General features: G+C 42.5%; 2 protein-coding genes across 4 annotated transcripts; both read right to left on the bottom strand.

The window, feature by feature from the left end:
- Positions 1 to 3805: 3805 nt before the first annotated feature.
- On the bottom strand, positions 3806 to 9454 carry aqp9a (aquaporin 9a). The gene is made up of 6 exons (XM_030426615.1): positions 9182 to 9454; positions 8881 to 9007; positions 7179 to 7316; positions 6906 to 7024; positions 5691 to 5908; positions 3806 to 4701 (listed from the first exon to the last, which is right to left on the bottom strand). The coding sequence occupies exons 1-6, from the start codon at positions 9257 to 9259 to the stop codon at positions 4494 to 4496; spliced, it is 888 nt and encodes a 295-aa protein (XP_030282475.1). The 5' UTR covers positions 9260 to 9454; the 3' UTR covers positions 3806 to 4493.
- Positions 9455 to 9576: 122 nt separating this feature from the next.
- LOC115587039 (cingulin-like protein 1) lies at positions 9577 to 22860 on the bottom strand. 3 transcript variants are annotated; one of them, XM_030426612.1, is made up of 19 exons: positions 22650 to 22842; positions 19614 to 20560; positions 19446 to 19513; positions 18436 to 18499; positions 18223 to 18318; positions 17979 to 18127; positions 16782 to 16923; positions 16481 to 16693; positions 15516 to 15722; positions 15323 to 15427; positions 14987 to 15139; positions 14622 to 14792; positions 14189 to 14341; positions 12720 to 12809; positions 11350 to 11433; positions 10740 to 10864; positions 10388 to 10496; positions 10133 to 10296; positions 9577 to 10040 (listed from the first exon to the last, which is right to left on the bottom strand). In XM_030426612.1, the coding sequence occupies exons 2-19, from the start codon at positions 20553 to 20555 to the stop codon at positions 9971 to 9973; spliced, it is 3105 nt and encodes a 1034-aa protein (XP_030282472.1). In that variant the 5' UTR covers positions 20556 to 20560; positions 22650 to 22842; the 3' UTR covers positions 9577 to 9970. The 3 variants fall into 3 exon arrangements, with proteins under 3 accessions (XP_030282472.1, XP_030282471.1, XP_030282473.1); XM_030426611.1 differs by having other exon boundaries at positions 19446 to 19540; positions 22650 to 22841; XM_030426613.1 differs by lacking the exons at positions 9577 to 10040; positions 10133 to 10296; positions 10388 to 10496 and having other exon boundaries at positions 11331 to 11433; positions 19446 to 19540; positions 22650 to 22860.
- Between the last annotated feature and the right edge of the window lie 259 nt (positions 22861 to 23119).

Genomic DNA, 23119 nt, shown 5'->3' with positions numbered 1-23119 from the left:
TTTTTATGTCCATAGATTCTTCTTGTAAGTTGTCCAACTTTGAGCAAAAGGCTCAGACGGACCTTACACCAATGAACCTAACAACTTATGACATTTTATTAACACTGTCATTTATAGGGACAAGCCTTTAGTCAGAGACCTTCTTGAGGCTTCAAACGTATTTCCTGTTTATGTTTGAAGACGGTCTCTGACTGGGAAACCGACTCAATAACATTTTTATTGCAGAGATCAAAGTGTGCTGTCGCTTTTCTTTTTTAATTACTTTTTATTAAATTAATTGATGTAAGCTTTTTCTTACAAGTCCCCTAATTTTTCATTATTCATATCACGATTTTATAAAACTCTACCCAACGCTCACATGGAGTCGCATCGGTATATGGTTGAAGATCAGACACGCTGACTCGGGGGGAGCCCCTAAGAAGCTATTTTCTGTTGCTGTGCTTCACATGACAATTTTCAATTTTTTTTATTTTGCATATTTTTCATGCCTTAACTGGCAGACAAGGCTCATTTCTGTTAACAATGAAATAAAACACCAAAACATTCATTAAGAAAAATGTGTTGCAACATCAGACTTTCACTTCACTCATCTTCAGAAATGATAAGCTTTTGACATTCATAGTTTACTATTAAGGATTTCATTAATCAGATTTTTTTAGAAATGTTCTTTTAAACTTTAAATTCTGCTCAATGAAGAAGTGTACGGGGTTAAATGAGAGGATGTTAGATGATGAATTACATGTTATTCAGATGAACTGTGGCAGTGGGAAGAAATTCAAACGTCTGATCCGCCTTTCCTCTGGTGTCGGGCTCTAAAAGCTGCGTCTTTAATGTATTATTTATTGTGGTTAATTCCTCAATAAAGTAGTGAAGGAAACTTGTTCCCTCAGCTGAATGCAGTAGAGGAGCGTCCACAGCAGAGGGAGCAGCTGCTGAGGGTGACATGTTGGGCCCAGAGGTTTTGGGAGTCACCAGCATCATCATCAGAGCTGCAAAAGCAAAGTGCGGCTCCTCGTCCCTTCTGGTTCCACAGAAGAGGCCTTCAGCAATCATGAAACTGAATTCAAAATATTGTGTGAGCTCAGAAATGTTCAGTTGGTTTGAGTAACGTTGGAAGAAGGAAAAAGCAAATTCAGATATTATTCATCTTCCAGTTTCCTCACAGTATCATCCCTGAGTTTATTACACACTATTATTTACTGTCAATACTTACTGGTGACTTGTATCATCGTGAACGTGTCTGATGATGTAACAGCCACAGGAGAGTGTATGTCAGGTCCTGGAAGCACGCATTAGCACATGCAGTGGAATGTGGCCCGCTATTGATTTTCAATGTGGATCCTCTGCTGCAGTCTCTGGCCCGGGTTCAATATTTTCTGGACAATGCGGCTACTGAGTTGTATTCAAGTAAGCTCACACTATCGTTACGGATGCTGTCGTCCATTTTGTCACGGATCTCCATAAGCTGATGTCACTCACTGTGTTTCCAACCCTGGTCAATATCCTGCGTCGAGAACTTCAGCATTGTCCAAGGAGCTGACGTCACAGCCCGCATAAGCGAGCAGCATCTTTTGTGTCTCAGCGTTGTGACAAAGCATGATTGTAAAAGTGGCACCAGCCTGCTGAGTGTCACCCAGGCTGGAAAACACAGTGGCAGTTCATTGTCCCGTATCCTGCCCACGAGGTCCATCAAGGCCGCTCCATTCAGCCCTGTTGGTCTCATGAAAACTTTGGCTGCTGCGAGAAAAAAGTGACTGATCTTTGAAAGGTGCTGCCAGTTGGAGGAATTACAAAACTTGCTGTGGATTTTCCTTTAATTGAAACAATTTGATTTGTGTTTGAACCTTGTGTACTTAAAAACTCCGGGTTCTGTTCTCCATCCCCTCCTCTGTTGTTTTTACTCCAAGTCACATCAGATATGCAGATGACTCTCAACTAATTCCAACTTTGAAATATATAAATACAACAAATTAAATACAATATAGCAACCAGGGTAGCAAGGTCACTTAAGATTAAAATAGATTACTAAAATACACAGGTGAGTCTTAAGATTTCTTTTAAAGGTGAATATAGACCAGGAGGCTCTCAGCTCCTCTGGTAGGCTCTTCCAGAAGCGATGATTGTAGATACTTAACGCTGCCTCCCTGTTGTTCTTTGTCTTGACCTTGAACAGACCGAAAGGCCAGTGTGAGGCCTAGTCCACACATACACAGGTTTTTTAAAAAACACATTTTTTTCTTCCTCAGATTAAAAAACTAAATCTCGTCCACACAAACAGTATGAAAACACAAACACAGGCTGTCAAGCGCATGCCAAAACACAAGGTGCCGATAGATCGTCTACGGTAAGGCCACATTAACCAGTCAGAAGCCTGCCAAACAAAGGACACAAGCCAAAAAAACCTGGTTTTACACATAAATGTGTACACATTACACACTGAAAATGGCGTTTCTGAATACCTTCACCCAAGCAGTTTTCCAAAAGCTCCATTTCCAGCGACTCGGAAACCTGAGTGAACCTGCAAGATTCTTGTAGTGTTTTTGGGTTGAGTCCTCACGGCTGAATTCACCTATTGTAAGCTGTTCTGAAGAAAAGCATCAGCTACATAAATGGGATGTAATGTAACAGAGTGAAGTCAGTGCTTCTTCACAGCAGGCTGACTCAGCACCGCCACGTCACCCTACATCATCTCTGACCAATAGGTGAGAGAGGGGAGAACACATGCACCTGCACATGTGTCGTTATTGAGCAGCCAGTCAGTCCATACAAAGTGATTTTTCCTCCTCTGCTCCATGTATGTAATCAGGCAACGATTACATGACAAACTGACATGAGCAGTAACTCGTTCTGCACTCTGACCCACAGGCTGGTGGCAGATGAACTCGCCACGCAACGCTCCGATTCAGTCGGTCACAAACCTCTCCATTCAGTGCTGAAGTTTGGAGACTTCTTGTACTGGTCCTCCGGTGTTGCCCCCTCCTCCATTGGTCTCCTGCAGTTAGTGACCCTCTCACAGTCACTGAGAGTAAATGTTGAAATGGGGTTTGTGTTTTCTGGCCATAGCCTCCTCTCTGAGCGTTTTAAGTGTCACTGAAAGCATCTAAGACCCTGTTTTTAACATTTGCCTGCAGCCACACACAATAGTGACCCACAGATGGTGACAGAAATCAGCCAACCATATGCATTCAAGTACAATTTCAAGGTACATTACAACTATATAGTCCTACTCCAGAGTAGTTTTTTGACCCCACTTGCAAAATAAATGCTTAAATTAACCTTAATACTCTATTGTTCTTGATTTTTTCTTGTAATTAAGTAAATTTACACTGTGGTGTTTGTTCTAATGTGTGAGGAGGATCCTCAGGTTCCCTCACACTTAACTGATTCATTTGTCAAAATCACATCGCTTTTACGTCTACAGCTCAAATAGCGGTGTCACTACCTGGGGCTCCAGGTGGAGTTAAAAGGAGACACCGTGACTGGTATCATCTTTGACAATAACTAGGAAATATTAAACAGCAGAGTGTTCTGAGCTGACACTGAGGTGTAATCGTCCTCTGCAATCCTGTCAGCTAAACACAGATGATCCATCTCGTGTGTCGTTGAAGATTGTCTGCTGGTGAGGCTCACTGAAAAGATTCATGTCTCCAGTTACTGTCCTTTTTCACTTCATCACACAGTATTAGAGCCTACGTGCAGGGCAATTTAAGGGACATTTGAGGATGAATAGTCTGAATGCGGAGAGTAAAATGACATCAACTAACTCAGTGATAAATGCAATGGATGATGGAGTCTCTGCAACAAGTCCATATTTGTAGAAACTTTAATGCAGACAAAACAACACAGAGTAAAATACAAATATCAATAATGAACAGAAGGAAGGCTTCCTCACAGTTTGCAAAAGAAGAAAATATAAGAAATCCAAAATGTTTTAAGTGGATATACAAATAATAACACAACCACTGTGGAAAATAAGAGCATATTTAAACGGTGAAATCTAAAACATAAGTTCTGTACCAGGTGGATATAGTCAGATAAAGGGTATTTTTCATCTAATGTCTTTAATACAGTATTTACAACATAAATATGAAAAGTCATAACATTTTAAAGCACACAGGAGTGACATGTTTGTGTGTTTATGAAACATAAAACATAAAAAGATAAATTGCAAAGGAGACAGTCCGGTATCGGTTTGGACAAAAGGTTCAATATTTTACAAAGACGGTGCAACATTTTTCTGACAGCACAGATCAAAACAGACTCTGTTGCGCCTAACAGAGCTGCAGTTTGTTTACCCAAAAAGCGTCCTAATTGATTTTACTTTGTGTTTTGACCCGTGAATGTTCTAATGTTGTCATCACTGAGCTGAAAAGCTTGTCTCTGCGGAGGATCATTTCAATCAGAAGAGAAACTATCCTGAAGCTGTGCTGGCTGCTCTTCACCTGACAGATTCGGACCGGTCAGTCCTGGAGGTTAATGTCTTGTTTCTCTCTTTAGCTCATGGTGATCATCTCATATTTGTCCTTCAGACTGCTGTCGTCGTCCTCTTCGTCTTCCTCCTCCTCCTCCTCCTCCTCATGGGGCTTCTCAGGCTCATCGCGGTGATGGTGCAGCTCGATCAGCAGGTAGTAGATGACGGCTGCCACCACTCCGCCCACCATGGGCCCCGCCACAGGGATCCACCACCAGTAGTCTGCAGTACTGTGAACAAGAGGAAAGAGTTGAAAAACCTCTCTGGCAGCGACATGGGCAGCTGGCACTGGGGGCCACTGCAGGCCACCGGTGTCATCACTGGATCATTCACAAGCATCGACTGCATGTGTTGACTGCATGTGACGTTATATAACATTATCAAAGTCCATGTTAACAGCTCAGGTCTTCATCAGTTTGCTTCAATAATGGTTTCAATAAATACATACAATAAAATACAATACAATACACAAGACCCGAGAAGCAGTAAAACCACATATGTAAAGTACAACCATAGACATTTAAAGGTGCACTCTCTAGTTTCAGTGAAGAAATTTAAATGAGAAGAGAAAGATCTTTACTGACAGCTTATTTATGTCTAAACAGACTAAATAAACAAACGTTCTTTGTTTTCATGACTATATAAACTGACCTTACAGGACGACACAATTTCATACTGTTTTACTTTGTTTACATGTGGCGGACCCTGCCACCTTTCTAACTTCAAACCGTTTTCTGGGGACCTTATTTTCCTCTGAGAGCAGAATGTTTATTCAGTTATTGGAAAAAATACGTATGTCTGAGTTTGTATTATTACCTCATCAATTTTGTAAATATCAAAATTCTGAGTTTGAATTGCTTCTCCAAAACTACATAGAGCCCCTTTATCATATGAGAGTTGTTAAATTGAATTTAAGAAAAATCATTAACTGTCTACATTGAAGTGTAATATTTGTTAGTGGATAAGCTCACCGGATATTGAAGATTTAATTATTATCTTCTCACTGTAATCCAATTCTCCAGAATCGCTGAGATCCCAGATGGATTTGAAATGATAGATATTTAAACCCTGCAGCAGGACCAGCCTGATCACTCCCACAAAACCTGTTCATGGTATAACTTCCTGTGTTCATATGAAATCCAGATACATGAGATAAATCACACAATAACCTTAACGTAACCTGATCATGTCTTACTACAGCTACAGTGACTACAGTTACCTGAAGACCTCCATCCCCCATCCTGCTACAGCTGTGAACAGCCGGGGTCCCAGGTCTCTGGCAGGGTTCAGAGGGTAGCCACAATTCAGTCCCATAGACACACCAATGGCCATGATGATCAGGCCGATAGCCAGCGGCTCCACGCCTTTGGGAGCTCCGATGTTGCCACCGTCAATGATAGCCAGGATACACAGGACCAGCATACCTGTCCCCACCACCTGCAGAAGGAACATATTTGTTTGATAAACAACAGTTCAGGCAGGTGAAGAAGATTATAAGTCAGTAACTTCACAATTACAGCGTTAACTGATTTTCTTTCCTCTCATTATTTGTATTCAATGTCATTTTGTCTATCTTGCCTTTACTTTTAGCTCTCTGCTTCCTCTCCTGCATGAGCTTTAGATTTCTCTGAATTCATGTCACAGTCAGTCAGAAATATTTATGCTTCAGTAAAGATAAATCATAAGATAAAAGATATATAAGATAAAGGGTATATAAAAATGAAAACATAAAATTAGATTAAAAAATGTATTTGTGTATATATATGTATAATGTACATTAATTGTCGAGTAATTGCTGAAACAACAGTTAAATAATACATCTGAGTATATGTAGGTAAAAGTGTGTCCGTATATATGTGTGCTGTCTTCGTGGACAAAGTGTATCTCTTTAATAAAATAATTAATTAAATAGAATATGTAGAATTAACCTGCGTAGTGGTCGGGTAAATTAAAATCACATATCCACTGTAATCTTAAAGCATATGATTCATTTCACCTGTGTAATCTGGATATATAAATCATAAAAACAAACAAGTCTAAACTTAATAGTTCTAATCTAGCTTTTTAACTGCGATTCATTATTTAAACAGAAGGTAAAAAGGGAAGGAAACATTAACGTAAGCACAACCTGTCTGATTAGGCTTATCTCAGTGGTTCACCTGATGTGCTTTTCAACAGTAGACGTGTTATTTTTGGATCACTGCACCAACTAAAAAGACGGAAAATGCTGTTAGGTATAGATTTGACCCTCCAGAGAATGGCAGGAAATGTGTCATTAGACCCAAAAACTGAGCAAAAAGAGGGGGTGTTCTCAGACTAAATGGGGCAATCAATGTTGCATTAGCTGCATTTGCCAGACTTCGCAGTATTTAGAGCCTGAATGGGGGCGGCGACAAAGGAGGGGGGTCATTGGGTCACGGAGGCCAGACCTCACCTGGTCAATGAAGCCACCGAGGATTGACAGGTGTCTCGCAGGGTAGGAAGCAAAAATGTGACCTGTTGCATTGATTCCCGTCACCGACAGAATCCCACTGGTGAAGTCCATGAAAGCATCTGTGAGGAGGACAAACAGATATGTGACAGCACAATGATGACACCGCCAGCTGTAAGAGTGTTGGCTCTTTTTTCAAGTTTGGGAGAAGCATTTGGAGGTCAGAACCAGCCGCTTTGGTTCAACATATAAGAGAATAAAGTTCATTGTATTCACCGTAGTACAGCCCGAAGACTGCAGCGGCTCCAGCAAAAGCACCAAGAAACTGAGCGATGACATAGAAGGGAAACTTCCAGATCTTCAGTTTGCCCAGAATCACCATAGCCAGAGACACAGCAGGGTTCACGTGGCCCCCTGGGACGGAGGACAAAGCAGAGGGTGAGAGAGGGTGGATGTGGGTGGGGGAGGCTGGTATGATTTGCTCTCCATCATTAGAGAGGCTGTCACATTTACGAGGGGCAGCAGAAGGAGAGCAGCCCCCGGGGCGGTGCAGGGTTTTGTTACGTATGCTCACAAGTGAAGAGGCAGAATAATTTCCACATATTAGAAATTCAACCTTTGAGGGAAAAAAACAAAACAAAGGGAGCGTTATTCTGTTCCCCTTTCAATCCAGCTGTGCTCTCCCCATGCTAGCCTTTTACTTCTTAAAACAAATTATAAATCTGGTCAGTCTTAATTAAATCTATTTTGTCCCTCTGATGTAAAATTGGAAGTAGCTGCTGCTCAGATGAGGCAAGCAGTCTGTTCTGGACTGAGTCTGCTCTCTGTCATAGCCAGATGAACGTAGCCTATGATCAATGGCATTTGCAGGACATTCAGTGCCCAGGGTTATGTATGACCCCACAGAGACTGTGCACTGGCACTAACAAATCAATGCTCAGTGCACATTCATTGAATCTGGACAGAGCGCTGGCACGTTCCTGCTGACACTGGAGCCACGGAGGTGGCACATGGCTGGACAGGAAGCAATAAAGTTATATTATTACAAGCTGCAGGCCTCATGAGTAACCGTGTTTTCATTATAACAGATAAAGGCAAGCTGTGTCAGACTGTTTATGTGTTCTGGCACAGGTTGTTTGTATTAACTATGAATTATTTTAATGCAGCATAGAGTCTGTAGAGTTCAAAAGTAGATTAAAGAAGCTGAATATGCAACAACTATATTATTAAAAGTGAGCAAAGTCCAAGCCAAGCCCAGTAGCAACAACATCCATTAACAATTATTCTAAAGAAACCTGTATTGCAGGTGCATTAAAGGAACGGTTCATCCAGAAATGACCGTTCAGCCATTATCTGCTCACCCTCATGCTGATGGAAGGTTGGCTGAAGTTTTGTAGTCCTCAAAACATTTCTGGAGCTTCACAGCAAAACGGAGTTGCAGCGTTCTGCTAAACAACTAAAGCAGATGAAGGCTTTTATATAACGTATGAAAGAGAAAAAGAAAAGATGCTATTTACACCCTTGATGAGCGGTCGAGCTAATGCACCCACTTCAGACGTGGTGTCTGCTAACACTTCAAACTTAGCAGCTGCAGTGAAGCTTAAAAAAGGGTGTAAATTGCATATTTTCAAATACATTTTGGATATTAGCACTTCATTAAACTTGGATTATGCAAGCTGCATGGGGCCATTTTCAGTTTTTTTTTCTGTTTGTGTTTTCCTGTTTAAAACAAGTCCCCATCTATTTCAGTTATTTAGTTTTGTTTTGCTGTGGAGCCCCAGAAATGTTTCATGGACTACGCAACTTCGACCTCATCAGTGAGCAGATAATGACTAGATTTAAATTTTTGGGGGTGAACTGTTCCTTTAACTTTCAACTACAATATCAAACACTCTGTAACTGGAATGCGGTGGCTCATGTGATATACTTGACTGCAAATAAACAATCAGGCTTCAGGAGTTCATGAATCCACATTTACCCGACACTCCACCGGCCACATACGCTGCCATCATCAGTCCTACGGAGAAGCCGATGTGGACGGTGAGAGGCTCCCCCAGGGTGTTTCGACTGAGGACGGTCTGAGCGACTGAGCCACAGCCAAACAGCTGACAAACAAAGAGGAAGACAACAGCAGCTTTTCACAGGAGTCTCTTTTCAAAGATAGAATAATAGACAGATGCAGAGCAAGAACATTTCTGAACATGAAACAAGCGTATAAACAAGATTTCAGAATTGAAACAACAGAAGAAAAAAAAAATTATACAAAATTTGTTACTTACAACCAAGACAAACGTCCCCAGGAATTCTGCCAGGAATTCCTTGAATATTCCATGTTTGAGTGCACAGTGTTGCCTCATGCTTCTCTCGTGTTGTGTTTCAATTTGTGTCACTGTGCTGTTAAAACTACCAGATATCTAGCAGTGTGAACCTCTGGAGTTCAGAGCTCTCGTGTCAAATCTCCACCTCTAACTGGAGATGGCCATTCAGCACGCACCATTGATCCATCTGCACAACCATCATCACACTGATGAAAACAAAGTTTCACAGCAGAGGGCGGGCAGAGTGATTGACAGCTGTAGTTTCTATTGCATCTCAATTGAATTCAAATCTGTTTTTCTGATTCATCTGTGTGCGGGGCCAACTCAAGCTTTGCAAAAAACACCACACAACTAGATTAATTTCAAAGGTTTTAATAGTCTTCTGGAGGCGCATAAACATGATTGAGTGCTCGGAATGCATTTTAATATGTTTATTAATCGCTTTAAGATTTGCAGTTTGCATCGTATTAACTCACACCGCAAAGAAATAACTTAGAAAACAGTAAAAAGTAGAGGTAAATAAGCCGGTTTGTTGCACTGTGAAATAGATCGTCAGATATTGTAGTTTTACATGTTGCCACAAGAGGTCAGCCTTGGAAAGGTGCCATGCTACTCACAACTGGAAACACAACGAAATCACACCTGAGTTGTTAATGGAATTATGTTGAATTATGAAATGAGGGATTCTTCAAAGTCCAACATTCCTTCATAAAGTCTGGAGCTGACTGTTTTTCACCACACGCCAGTCAGTTAATCAGATCCAAAGTCATCCACCTCGTTTACATCGTCCCGAATGAGGGGAGGGGATTTCTTCCTTCGCCTGTTGATTCAAAAAAATTTAATCGTAAGAGATAAAGAACAAGATGGTCTGATTTAGAAGAAACACAGAAGTGGCAGAAGGTGACTGGTCACCTCATCTCGTTCCTCAGCGTGCTCAGTTGGCCGTGAAGCTGCTCGTTGGCCTCGATCTGCTCGTCCAGTTCTCTCTGCAGCTTCTTTTTAGCGTGTTCCAGACGCTCGATCTCCTCCTCCGCCTCATCCATCTGCCTCTTCGCCGTCTTCAGCCTCTGAGTCAGCTGCAGAGTTCAGAGAAGTGAGATATTGAATCACGAGTCAAAGCTGCTGCTCCCAGCTACAGGAGGATAACTTTATTTCTTTGCGTCTAACCTGGTCTCTCTCGCTCTGCAGGTTGACGTGCTCCTCGTCCGCCTGCATCTTCATCTCTTTCACTTTGCGCTCCAGCTTGCGGTTCACTTGTTGCAGGCTGTTGTTGTCTCTGAGGGCAGAAGCACCAAGAGATCACGTCGCCGCTGCAGTTTCCTGTAACTCAACACCTTCCTAGTGTGTTGTGGACCAGAGATACTCTCACTCTTACAACCACAGGGAACTTGATATGAATGGGTCCACCACTCAGGTATCTGATTGGAACCATTATCCAAAGTGTTCTTCATAGTGTTCTCCTGCTAAATATAAGCTCTGTATACATTCATCAGCTAGAACGTAATTATTTGATGCTCACCTCTCCTCTCCTTGCAGCCTTTCCTCCAGTTCCTGGATGCGGCTGTTCAGTTTAGAGACGAGTGAATCCTGGTTGGTTCTCTGAGATCCTTCAAGATGAGTCACTCGGCTCTTCAGGTCTTTATTCTGATGGAGGAAATGAAACAGTCATAACTGTTATTAATTAGGCAAACTTGAAAGGTGCCGTAGAGGCATTGTTCTACGAGCAGTAGTGCTATGAATGAATGTTTTAATGAGTGCCATTCCTGTTTTGTTTGTTTACGGGCAAGAACGTGAGGACACACGTCATTCAAGAAATAAAGCGTTGTGCCAGAAAAGGCAGGGAAGAACAAAACTAGTGAACACGGATGTAAACGATGCAGGTTGTTCAAGGCCGAATAATATTCCACATCACAGATTTAAGTAGGTTTACACAAACATTTTAATGGCATCAGAGAGTAATGTGTACATATCTATGCATAGTTTTATATTTTAAAGCACTGTGTGAGGTCAGGGGTCAGTACCTGCCTCATGGGTCAGCAGGGCCTTTCTCGGGCCTGCAATTATCAAGTTCATCCTGAATTGTTTAAGGGGTCAGTACCTGTCTCAGTACCTGCCTCAGGGGTCAGTACCTGTCTCTCCAGGCTCGTCTTGTCACACTCCAGGTCCTGCCTGGCTGCTCTCTCCTGCATCAGCTCGTTCCTCATCTGATCCATCTGTCACACAACCAACAGAGGGGAGAACCAAGCTTAAACATTCAGCAGTGGTGGAAAGTAACTTAGTACATTTACTCAAGCGTTTTTTTCATTTTAATGCTACCTATACCTCTACTCAACTACACTTCAGAGAGAAATATTGTACTTTTTCACTCAACTACATTTCCCTGACAGCTGTAGTTACAGTAGAGAAAAGATTTAACCAGTGCTTTTCAAACTTTTTGTGTTATGAGTTCATACAAAAAACAGTGTGTGGTTGGAGCCTCTTGTCATATTGCAGATACTTTCCCTCTAAACTTTACAGACGGTTTCATTTAAACAACTTTTATATATATATGTATATATATATATATATATAAGTATATATATATATATATATATATATATATGTATATATATATATATATATATATATATATATATATATATATGTATATATATATAGTAGCTAAAATGCTGCTTAAACATTGATACATCTGTATTAACAATCTATATTGTTAGTAATATAATGTTATAAGATTGCTATATAATATAATGCATGATGTAAATGTTTATGCGGACACTAAACCACTAACTATTTCCTTATGCTTATTTCTAACTATATAAATATGGGCTTGTACTTTCAGTTTCTGCCTTCCATATTGACTGAAAACAGGGCCATCCATATTAAAAGGACACCGCCCATTCAAAGGCACATTCAGGTTAAATGAGAAGTTCTCAGCTTAACTCCTAAACTCAGAGGAAATGCTGTCTGGTCTGACCAGCCACATTGGATCTGAAGGCTCTTTCCTCTCTAATAACATCCAGAGGCCCAGAGAAGGGAGTGTGAATAGCTGCTCACAATAGTTTGCTGTTTTTTGTTTTTGCACTGCACCCAAAACTGTGTTTTGTGTCAATTAGTCTGCACCGCTTTGCTCCCATGAATGGTGGCCTACTTTACAGCCCCGCTGAGGATGCAAGTCTCGTATGGTGACATCAGAGACATATATGATGGCGGAGCTGTTCAGTCATATTTCAGGGCAATGTGAACGTTGAGAAAGAAAAACAAAACTTGCTTCACAGCCGGGCCTGGAAACACCAAGCAGCAGCTTTCTGTGTCTGAGGGGAAATTTGAGCACTCAGCCCTAAATCTGTTTATGATGGCAACAGATGTAGGGCTGGGTGTTCGAATTTATGACAGGGAATAATTTAATCTCTTCACCATCTGGGAAATGTATGAACATCACCAAACACAAAATGAGAGTTTGTGTAGAAGAAAAGCAAAGACAGTGAGAGAGTAAACCTGCCTGCGTTTTGGTTTTGTCTAATCGTTCCATCAGGCGGTCAGCACTGCCGCGCTCGTCATTAAGATCTTCTTCTAGCTGATTGATACGTCCCTGAGAGGAGAGGAAAAACGTGTCAGAACAACGAGTCAAGTTAACATATATTGCCTTGCTCTGTCGTGTTACCAGCACATAGGACAAGATGAATCTAAACCTTGAAGGTTAAAAAAAAAAAAAAAAAAAACAATACATGAAGAAAAATACAAAGATAATAACCACAAATAAGTAAAGATGTTATGCATTTGTTCACTGCTGAGTGGATGTGAGAGTTTTGAAACTGAAAAGAGTGAAAGAAGATTCCCGAGAACACCCAGACAGGTCTGATAACTTTGTACAGTAAATACCGGCTTCCTCGGTCGATACGCAGTGTCAACAGTGTGAATACTGGTGACACTGTGTAATGTTTTGTCATCAGCAAGGCAAACAGTGCTGAGCTGTGAGATGTTTTGGCCACGGCTCTTTGCAGTGCCCTTATAGTTTACAGGAACAACTGAGTGCAAACACTGGCCCCTGAACAAATAAACACCTCAAAACATGTGATAGCAGCCTGAGGTGTGTTCGACCCAGAGTGAGTTCACTTTCTAATTCACAGCTCCCGATGATCATCATTTTAGGATGGTAGCTTTTCAGTAAACATGTGTACAGTGTGTCATGTCAGAGAGCATCTGAACACATTATTATGGACTTTTGAAAGATTTATATTTTCAAACTGTAATTAAAGGACGAGATCCACTGTGAGATATTCAGCTCTGCTGACCTGACCTCCAGCCTCATTATACGGATGTATAATGTCTTCTGCGACTCTTAATGGAGGTTTTCCAAAGTCTCCAAGCTGGAGTTTAGAGAGTACAAATCTATGAAAGACGCCTTGCATTTCAAAATGGGACTGAGATGGTCCAATGAGACGAACCAGTTGTATTAAAGGAAATTTAAGATCCAGTGTAAAATCACCCTGATATCACTCTGTGGTTTGTGGATTATTGTTATCATCAAATCGGCATCAAGGCCATCGGGGTCTTGTTTTAAGAGCCAGACGTGATCAAATACATTGAGAGGGTGGAGACTGAGATTATAAACTAATTAAGAAACTGTTTACTCAGTTAAGAAATCAGCTGAGAAGGAAGGTTATTGTCTCATAAGCTTACATATGATCAGTCTTCTTTCTGAAACCAGTGGAGTTGCCCTCTAGAGGCCATTAGAAAGAATGCAGCTTCAATGCATTGGCGATCTGGAACCCCATCCATATTTCACACACAGTCAATGAGTTTGATCCATACAAGAATGTCTCTGCTTCAGCATCAATTTCAACTACATATTTTTTTATTCCACCTCTTGAAAGAACATTGATTGACTGTGAAAGGTCAATACTAAATTGGTGGAGTACAACCTTCAGCTCCACAAGTTTCCCTAGTTAAGGTTCCAGAGGCGTTTACCTCCATGAGTTTGACCTGTCGCTCTCTCTCCCCCACTGTGCCTGCGTTCCTCTCCTCCAGCTCCTCCACCTTCTGCTCCAGCTGCCGGCCCCTCTGCAGGGCCTCCTGCTGCTCCCTGTGACACCGGTGCAGATCCTCCTCCAGAGGAAGCAGCTGGACGAAGAACAGAGTACAGAACAAACACACGCCACAAGATAAGGTAACATGCCACGATCAGTCAGACATTATTAAACAAATGCGGAATTAATCATCTCTGAGACGACACTTTTATGTTTCTGTTTCATCTCACAGAAACATTTTCAAAACTTGAAAAAAAACACTGAAACAAAGGGACATAACTCCTTTTCCATCCTCATGTCGACTTTTATTTTCTCTGTGACTAAGACAGTTGATCCCACATTCTAATGAATCAGACAGACAATGAGCACCACACCTCTTCCTGCAGCTTTTTGGCGGCCAGTCGGGATTTCTCCAGCTCTGCTCCCTTTTCCTGCAGCTGTCTCCGCAGCTCGTCCAACTCCCTCTGACTCCTCTCTCTGGCCTCATCGACCTGGTTCTGAAGTACATCTGTGGACGCCTCGCACTCCTCCATGATGCTATTCATCTAAGATACACAAAGAGCGTCTACAGTGAGATAAGTGGACCTCTTTAGGTGTAAGGACGTATGTCATAGTTCATCCAAACCCAGCCTAAGAAACATCAGCTGTTTCTGATGATCTCATGCGGCTTCAGGGTTAAGAAAACAGATTTTTCAGGTCTCCTTTGACTTAAAAAAAAAAACCTCGGTCCACTCCTCACCTTTCTCTGCAGTTGCTCCACTGTCCTGTCCTGCAGCCTCCTCTCATCCTCCAGTTCAGTCTTTGCGTTCCACAGCTCCTCTATCTGTTTTCTCTCCTCCTTAAGCTTCTCCTTCAGGTCCCTGTGCTCATGATTTAGCTTGGTCAGCTTACTCTGGAAACAAAACAAAGAAAAGGGGAGTCTGTGATCTTCAATTAGGGCTGAAAAAGTGACTCATGACTATATTACGACATTTCACAGAGGCGCGACACATCGGACGGTGCTGGTTAATGGTGAGCAGCTGTCAATCGGACACTAAAGCTTACGCGTTTAATGCTAACAGCAGCTTCGCTTTACCTGCACGTCCTCCAGGCGAGTGAGCAGCGACTGGTTGGACTGACACATCTCCTCCTCGTTCCTCCTCACGTCTTTCAGCGCCTCCTCAACCTGCTGCTTTTCCCTCTGTAGAAACAAGGAGAAAATACAGAGGAAATCAAGAAACATCGAGAAAGCAGATCAAGTAAATCAGGAATTTGCTCCCGTTTCCCACCTCCAGCTGCTTTGCTCTCTGCTCCAGCAGTCTCTCTGTGGTCTTACACTCCTGGATGGCCTGACTCAGCTGATCCACCTTGCTGCTCTGCTCCTGCACCTTCTCTCTCAGCTTATCTCTCTCCTGGCTCAGCTCCCTCAACTGCACCTTGGCTGCGCCCGTCTCCTCCTCTGCGTCGACCCTCTCTTTGCCCAGCAGAGCATTGTTCTGGAAGAGAGGACGAAATCGTGCATGGTAAACATGAAAGGTGGGGGAAAAAAAGTTGTAGCTTTTGAGAATAAGAAACAGTAGAAATGGCACGATCTCATATCGCTGTGTTGGTGATTAATGTTGCTCCAGGATCGTCATCGCAACGGATCAGGTTTCTGTAATTTTATAGCTGTGTGACCTGGGAAAATGTGAAAGGGTCTATTTCAACCCCAAACATGATATTTCCCTGAGCCTGACCAAACTGACGGAAAAAAACATAGTAAAAATAATAAGTCAGCTTGGTCTAAAAACCACAATGGCACTCAGTAGAGCGCATACCTCTGTCAAGGTCCAACAGTTCCCTTTAATTCAATCAAACCTAATCCAATATCAAACTCGACAGCCCTTTATAAATTATAAACCACTCACACCTGCTTAACCAGAGTTTGAGCACATCTCAGTGGCTGTAAGATTTAAAACATTTGTTTAGATATACTTCATAAACTATGACTATAACTTTCTGAATCCTCAGAAAAGGCACTCAGCTGCACATTGTTTTAAAGCGGCTGAAAAAAACATTCTAGGTTGAGGCTCAACACAGTCTTAAAGTTAAAGTCATGCACTTGACCCATTCAATCCACTCCCTATGAGAACTTCTTTTACAATTTGGTCAGCTCTAAAGATTGTCCTGGGGTAACATGAATTATGTTGTTGTAGAAACGACACCAACACAGCGATGTCTGATACAACATAGAAATGTGGGTATTCTCTGTTACCTCTTTAGCCAGATCTAAGTCCCTGAGCAGCTTTTCAAGCTCATTTTCGTACTCCTCCTTCAGGGCCGCCATGTAGCTGTCGTGAGTCTCCACCTCCTCTTTGAGCGCCCCCTTCAGGGCACCGAGCTCCCTCTCCCTGCGGTGCAGCACCTCCTCCTGCTCCTCCTTCACCTGCAGCACCTCCTGAAACTCCACACGCAGCTGCGCCATATCCTGCCAAACATCAATCAGAACCCAGTGAAGGAGCCGTACAGCTGCTGTTGATTTGTGAAGTGTGTCTTGTTCATGTGGTTTCATTTACCTTCAGAAGGACCTCTTTCTCTGTATTTATCACCTCGGCCTTCTTGGCTTGGTCCAGCTCATCGTGCATCTCCGAGAGCTGTAGCTGAAGGTCTTTCATCTCCGTCTTAGATCTCGCTCTCTCTGCCTTCATCTGATTCAGCCTGACAACATTGGACAAATATGCATGAAAGACAGATTTATATTTTATATCAAAGAAAGAGGCCCGCTTTAAAGTTTTAGAAAGATGCAGGATGGGACGAGATAACAAAAAACGATCTCTGCACTCTTAATCCAAATGGTATGTGACTCTGTGCGTGGTCGAATGACTTTCATCAGATCATTCATCAAAGTTCACTTGAACGACCTCACAGTGTGAGCAGAAGCTCAGTTAAAGAAAGGTGCAACACGGCATTGAGCTGAAGTTAAGCTTAGTTCTGCGTTTCAAATCTATTAAATTTGGTGTTCATTGGAAACATCTAACTATATTTTCTATTGGAATCACTTAAATTAATAGTTCAACGTTTGAGGGTGTATGCTTATTCACTGAAAGGTGGGCACAATCAATACCACTCTCACAACTGTACAATAAATATGAAGCTACATCCAGCAGCTAGTTAGCTTAGCATTAACAACAGACAGAGGTGGAAACAGCTAGCCTGGCTTTGTCCTAAAGGTAACAAACCCACCTAGCATCGCACCTGAAGCTCGCTAATTAATTTGTTGAATCCTGATAGAAACCCATGTGCTGTCCTTGAAGCCGCAACTTCAATTAGCTGAAAAATATATATATACAGTTGTATTTTTCTCTTTGGTAGTAAAATAGGTGTATAGATATTTCCTTTCATGACATTTTCTGACAATACTTTGTTTACTTATTAGACTATAGAGCGAACTAGCTGCTCGCTGAAACTACCGAGGTCCCCAGACTATCGCCTTTTGAGGGACAAAGGCAGGGCTAGCTGGTTAGCATGCTAACTCCAGTAGGCCCCACTAAAACACCGTAGACTTCTGTTTCTTCACCCTCTAATGATGATTTTAAAATGTTTTTAGCTAAAATTCTGGCTGTATCTTACGCATCACCCCATTTGAGAGACAGGTAGTGTCAGACTGTTTCTTTTCTCTTTTACAGCCCTCTTTTAGGTATGATTTGCCTGTTTTTTACACAGCTCGCTTTGATTGTGAGCTTTGCTGAATGATGAGGACGTCGGACCCTTACTCCTGTTTGGTAGACTGAAGCTCTTCTTCGATGTCTTTGAGTCTGTCCCTGAGTTTAAAGAGCTCCTCCTGACTTCTGGACAACTCTTCCTGAAGTTTCTTCTTCTCTGTTCTGGCCTTCTCACAAGCTTTGGCCAGAGTCTTTTCATTCTGCACAATGCAACAACACAAAGGAACGTCATCAGTCACAGGAACAGGAAGTGAATGTTTTGGAGGTGAATCAGCAGGATGTGATCGCACTGCACCTTCATCTCGGTTTCCAGTTGTTGCTTCAATTCGGACACTTCGTTCTCCAGCGCCGCCTGTTTCTCCTGCAAAAGCGCCACCTCAACCACACAGTCCTACAGAAGGAGATGTCAAACAACACAGTATCATCAATAAGATATTGTTTAACAGGGATCAACACTGGCAGACATCTCTCCCCAACACACACATTCTCCTCCACATTTTCTGCAGACCTTGTTGACCTTTTCAAGCAGCTGGCTGACTTTCCTCTGAGTGGTGGAGTCGTCATCCGTCGTCCTGAGAAGAAAGACAACACTTCACTAGCACACTGACAGTACAGAGAGTGTAAAGGCAGAATCAAACTGAGTCAGCTGCTAAATAAAAACACGGCAGAACAATTTGTTCTCCAGCACGCACTGGATTTTAAAACCTTCCGTGTGAAGGAATTATTTTATCAGTGGAAAAGAGTTCATTCTCAGCATTCCTGTCTGTTGCCTGAGCTCACACAGCTGGAGCAGCACCTCCTTATCTGACTATGAACCCTACATGAACACATCCACAGGCTCATCACCAAAAGGTGGCTGGAGGTTAAAAAAATAAGAGAAAGACAGGACAGTTCATTCATCGAGCCGTTTTAAAGATAGCTCAGCATTTTCTGAAATGGTTTGCTTTAGTGTTATGAAAGAGTTAGATTAGAGCATGGATACCTGTCAGTCTGTGTTACAGCGAATTTAGCTTAACTTTAACAAAACAGAAGACGGAAGTAGTGTGGGATCAGGAGTGTTGTTGTTTTCACTGCTAATAAACCACCACTGATGATGAGAATCTATCTATGAGGCTCAGGTAAAAAATGTTCACGTACAAGGTGATGTTTTAAAGCTCTCGTTCGCCGACTTCCTCCCTCACTCACGACTTTCTCTGACAGACGACCAAATGAAACCCACCGTTGCCTTGAGTAAGATTACAGTTTTATTTTGCTGTTTATTATGTTGTTGAAAGTTGTTCTAAAGCATTGTTTAAGTACCTTAAATTGTCTCTGTGTTCAAAAGGTCCAACACAACTGAAGGTGCCTTGCTTTGTATGCTAAGCTAAGCTAAGCTAACCGGTGGCTGGTTATAGCTTCCTATTTTAGGTGCAGTTATGAGTTGTATCAATCTTCAAATTTACCCTCAGTAAGAGCAAGAAAGCCATAATTCCCAAAATGTCCTTTAATTTAAAGTGCTCAGTGTTGACGGACACTTACCCGTCCTTGAGGTAAGTAAACAGTATCTGTTTTGCTGTGTCTTCAGGTGGATCTACTGAGACTTCTTGCTGTCCTTTCAGAAGATCAGGGGTGACCTGGTTAGAGAACATACAGCCGATAAATACACTCTTTTAAGTTAAAGCTGTGCCCAGGTGCAAATCTCATTACCTGCATGTCTCTTTCATCAGAGTCATCAGTCTGGTCACTACTAGAGATGGAGGGTTTCTCTGATCTGTGGAGCAGTTTAGCAGCATGTGGAGACATCGGAGGTGCCTTAGTGTCTTTTCCATTTTGTCCTCTAAGCAGTGTGCTGGGCTTGTTCTCCTCCCTCCTGCTTGCCAAAGAGACCTCTCCGCTGAGGAGTCTTGCCCTGGCTGACCCTGGAGGATATATCCCACCTGGGGTCTCACCCCTGATGGCCTTCAGAGACGAGGCTCTGCTGGAGGAAGTGGACGAAGACGATGAGTCTGAAGTTCGACCGCTGTCCGCGCTGCGTGACCTCCGACACTGCTCCGGATCCAGCCTGTTCCTCGGGCCACCCCTTCCCCTCCGCTGGCTGTTGTTGAACTGGCTTATTAGCTTCCCTACAGATACGATGGAGTCTGTATCCACTGAGTTTGGGGACCTTCCCGGGAGGTGTCGACCTGAAGGAGGTGTCTTAGTCTGAGCCACCTCACTCTGATCGACCTCCAGGCTCTCTGCAGGCAGGGGGATCCTGGGTTTGTTCACATTAGGAGGAAGGTCGGTGTGTCCTGGTTGAGCGACTGAAGAGGCTGGTGGAGGAACGACTCGGTTCAGGTCATTACTCTCAGGGTCATAAGGTCTCAGAATCTCAGGGTGTTTCTGATAATGAAACACGGAGGAGGCTGCAGTCCTCTGTGACTCAGAGGGAGACTGTCTTTCATCCACAGACGTCCTCACCATGCCTGGATTGTACCCCGACTGGTGAGTGATCACAGAGATGTCCCGGTGGCTCTCCTGGCCAGAACTGTTCAGAACCACGTAGGGTTGACCTTTGATCCCTTGGACCGCAACTCTGACTCCAAAGAAGTTCTCCTGGTTGCTTCTGGGACTGTGCTGCTGCACAATGCTCAGTCTGTGAGACTCCATCGGGACTGTGGAAACATAAACCAGTGTGTTAAAAATGAGACTAAAGAAGACTGACACCGCATGGGAACTGAGGACTGAGGCGTCAGGTTGGTCAAGCTGAAGTTGGTGTTTACACAACAGAGGAGCTGGGTCAGAGCCACACCGGGACAGAGTGACAGACAGCTCCTCACACAGCTGCACTCAGCCACTCAGCCGATGTAAAAGACAGAATAAATAGACACTGACAAGAGCCTGATATTGCTGTGCAATGAAAACAGCTCCTTCTGTGTGCTCATGACAGTGTACTATTGTACAGCCAAAGCTGAGCCAACTGCATGACGACTACGACTGAGTGACCGAGGTCTCCGAGGTGTCGTCACCCACCTCATGGCGCAACACTCGAGGAAGACGATTGTCAACAAATGTGTTACTGTGAGGCTGAAACACAAGAACACAAGAGGTGTTGTGCAGCAGACAAAACGGTGTCTTCCTCAGAGTGCCATCCTGAGAGCGGTCACTTTAACTGATAAGACAACAGATTGAAGCTAATTTATAACAATGAAGTATGATAATAATTCTAATAAATTATATAAGTCTCAGATTTTTTATGATAAGGCTTTAATATCATGGTTGTGTTTGGGCCACTATGTAGTTTTGCAGAAGAAATTCAAACTCAGATATGTTATATTTACAATATTAATGAAGTAATATGTATGTTTCCCATAACTGAATAAACAAGCTGTTGTCAGAGGAAAATAAGGCATCCAGAACAGTGTTCAAAGCTAGAAAGGGTGGCAGGGTCCGCTAAATATAAACAAAGTAAAACAGCATGAAACCGTGTCGCCCTTTAAGGTCAGTTTGTTTATTCAGTGTATTCAGTCATGAACAAGAAGAGAGGGTTTATCTAGTTTGCTTAGGCATATTAAAAAAACATTCAATAAAGATCTTTCTCTTCTGATAGAATTTCTTCCCAAAACTAGTCATTATTCATTAACAAGAATAACTTTTGCGTTGCCAGGTTGTGGGAAACCCACCAACATTACAACTCTTAAATGCGTCAATTTAACCCCCCAAATCCATTCATTACCAGCTTTATAAGTCAATGTTTATAAACTTTGGCTACCCTCACAAAAGGTATTTGGTCGAGAAGTCAGTTTAAAGGGACAGTTCACCGCAAAATAAAAAATACAGATTTTACCTCTTACCTGTAGTGATATTTGACCATCTAGATTGTTTTGGTGTGAGTCACAGATTTTTTTTTAGATGTGTGCTTCCTCTCTGATATAATGGAACTAAAAGGCATTCAGCTTATAGTGCTCAGGCTGCCAAGAAAAATATGGCGCAGGATAAAGGGCCAAATTAACACCACTGAGGAGCCGGCAGTGGTTATATCCTTGTTGAAGCCAGCTACTGAGCTGACCATGTAAATATTCATGCCTGCCTGTTACTTTGCCTTAAATTGCACATGTTGATTAAACCTTTTCATCTGAGCCCTTAGATCCCCACCACCACTTTTCAACACTAAGGGACGCCTTTTAAACCTGGCAACCTAAATCTTTGCATTAGTATGAAACAGGGACTGATAATTAACCTTAAATAACACAATTAATTAGAGCCCCTAAATCCTCTACTGGCTGCTTTATTGGAGAGTGGCTCCTATTCCTACAGATTTCTTTTTGTTTTTACATCACTCTTCTTTGCTTTTTCTTAACTTCAGTAACACTTTACTAATGTGTAACATTCAAGTCATCAATGAACTCCAGACAGGAACAAGTTGACTGCTTTTCTGCGTATTTGAGCTCATCCAGTTGTATGTGATGACTTCACCTCACCTACACTGTTCAACTTTTAATAAATAGTTCACAGTCAGGAAACAGTACATTAGATTAAGTAACATAAACGCTGACAGGGTTCCCATCAGTCCAAGTGTAGTAGGCTGTTACAGGAGGAACGCAACATACCGAGAGAAGAAGTGAAGCTGGGAGAAAGTTTACGTTAAGGTCCCTGAAGTGAACACGCCGCAGAGACACAACAAGCCGCGACAGAAGCAAACACCGTGTTTCTAACTTTAAGGAAACATTAGATATAAAGACATCGATCAGAGCTGAAACTTACCCGCTGTGTGTCCAGTCTGAGTGTTGAACAGAGTCCTCCACCTCCTCCTCCTCCTCCTCCTGTGTCCGCTCACAGCGTCCTGCCTCCGCCCGGACACGATCACTCAGCAAGGGAGGCGTTCACTGACTCCTCCGAGTCAGACATTCAAACCATATGACTGCTGCTCGTCAGTGCTGCTTATGGAATACATTAATTTATTGCACACTAAAAACGATTAGAACAATCAGTCCATTCGTCACGGCGTTATGTTGTGATAATGAAGTGTCAGACAGACAGTCAGAGGGTGGAAGGAGGCTCTTGGCATAACAGGAGCCAACAAGGCTGTAACATATTTGTGGTTTCTACTGGATTTCCCTCTGCCTCTTCCCTCAGTCACGTTGTTGCTTCTTGTTCCTGCTAACATTTTTGCAAGACAGGGGTGGAAAAGTAACTTTTAGCCTACCCCTTTATTTAAATGAGCTAAAACTGCA

This window comes from Sparus aurata, chromosome 8 (assembly GCF_900880675.1).
Source record: "Sparus aurata chromosome 8, fSpaAur1.1, whole genome shotgun sequence".
Taxonomy (NCBI): Eukaryota; Metazoa; Chordata; class Actinopteri; order Spariformes; family Sparidae; genus Sparus; species Sparus aurata.
The sequence above is the reverse complement of the archived record's forward strand: the minus strand, read 5'-3'. Positions and strand labels throughout refer to the sequence as shown.

Bases quoted from the DNA above. Each gene is read 5' to 3' on its own strand.
- aqp9a (XM_030426615.1), bottom strand. From the start codon at position 9,259: ATGAGGCAACACTGTGCACTCAAACATGGAATATTCAAGGAATTCCTG. The intron at 9,008-9,181 runs GTAAGTAACAAA...TTTGTTTGTCAG, and splicing joins TGGGGACGTTTGTCTTGGTT to CTGTTTGGCTGTGGCTCAGT. The intron at 7,025-7,178 runs GTGAATACAATG...TCCTCCTCACAG, and splicing joins AGTCTTCGGGCTGTACTACG to ATGCTTTCATGGACTTCACC.
- LOC115587039 (XM_030426611.1), bottom strand. From the start codon at position 20,555: ATGGAGTCTCACAGACTGAGCATTGTGCAGCAGCACAGTCCCAGAAGC. The intron at 12,810-14,188 runs GTAAACGCCTCT...CTCTCCTCTCAG, and splicing joins GACAGGTCAAACTCATGGAG to GGACGTATCAATCAGCTAGA. The intron at 10,497-10,739 runs GTGAGCATCAAA...TTCTGCCCTCAG, and splicing joins AGGCTGCAAGGAGAGGAGAG to AGACAACAACAGCCTGCAAC.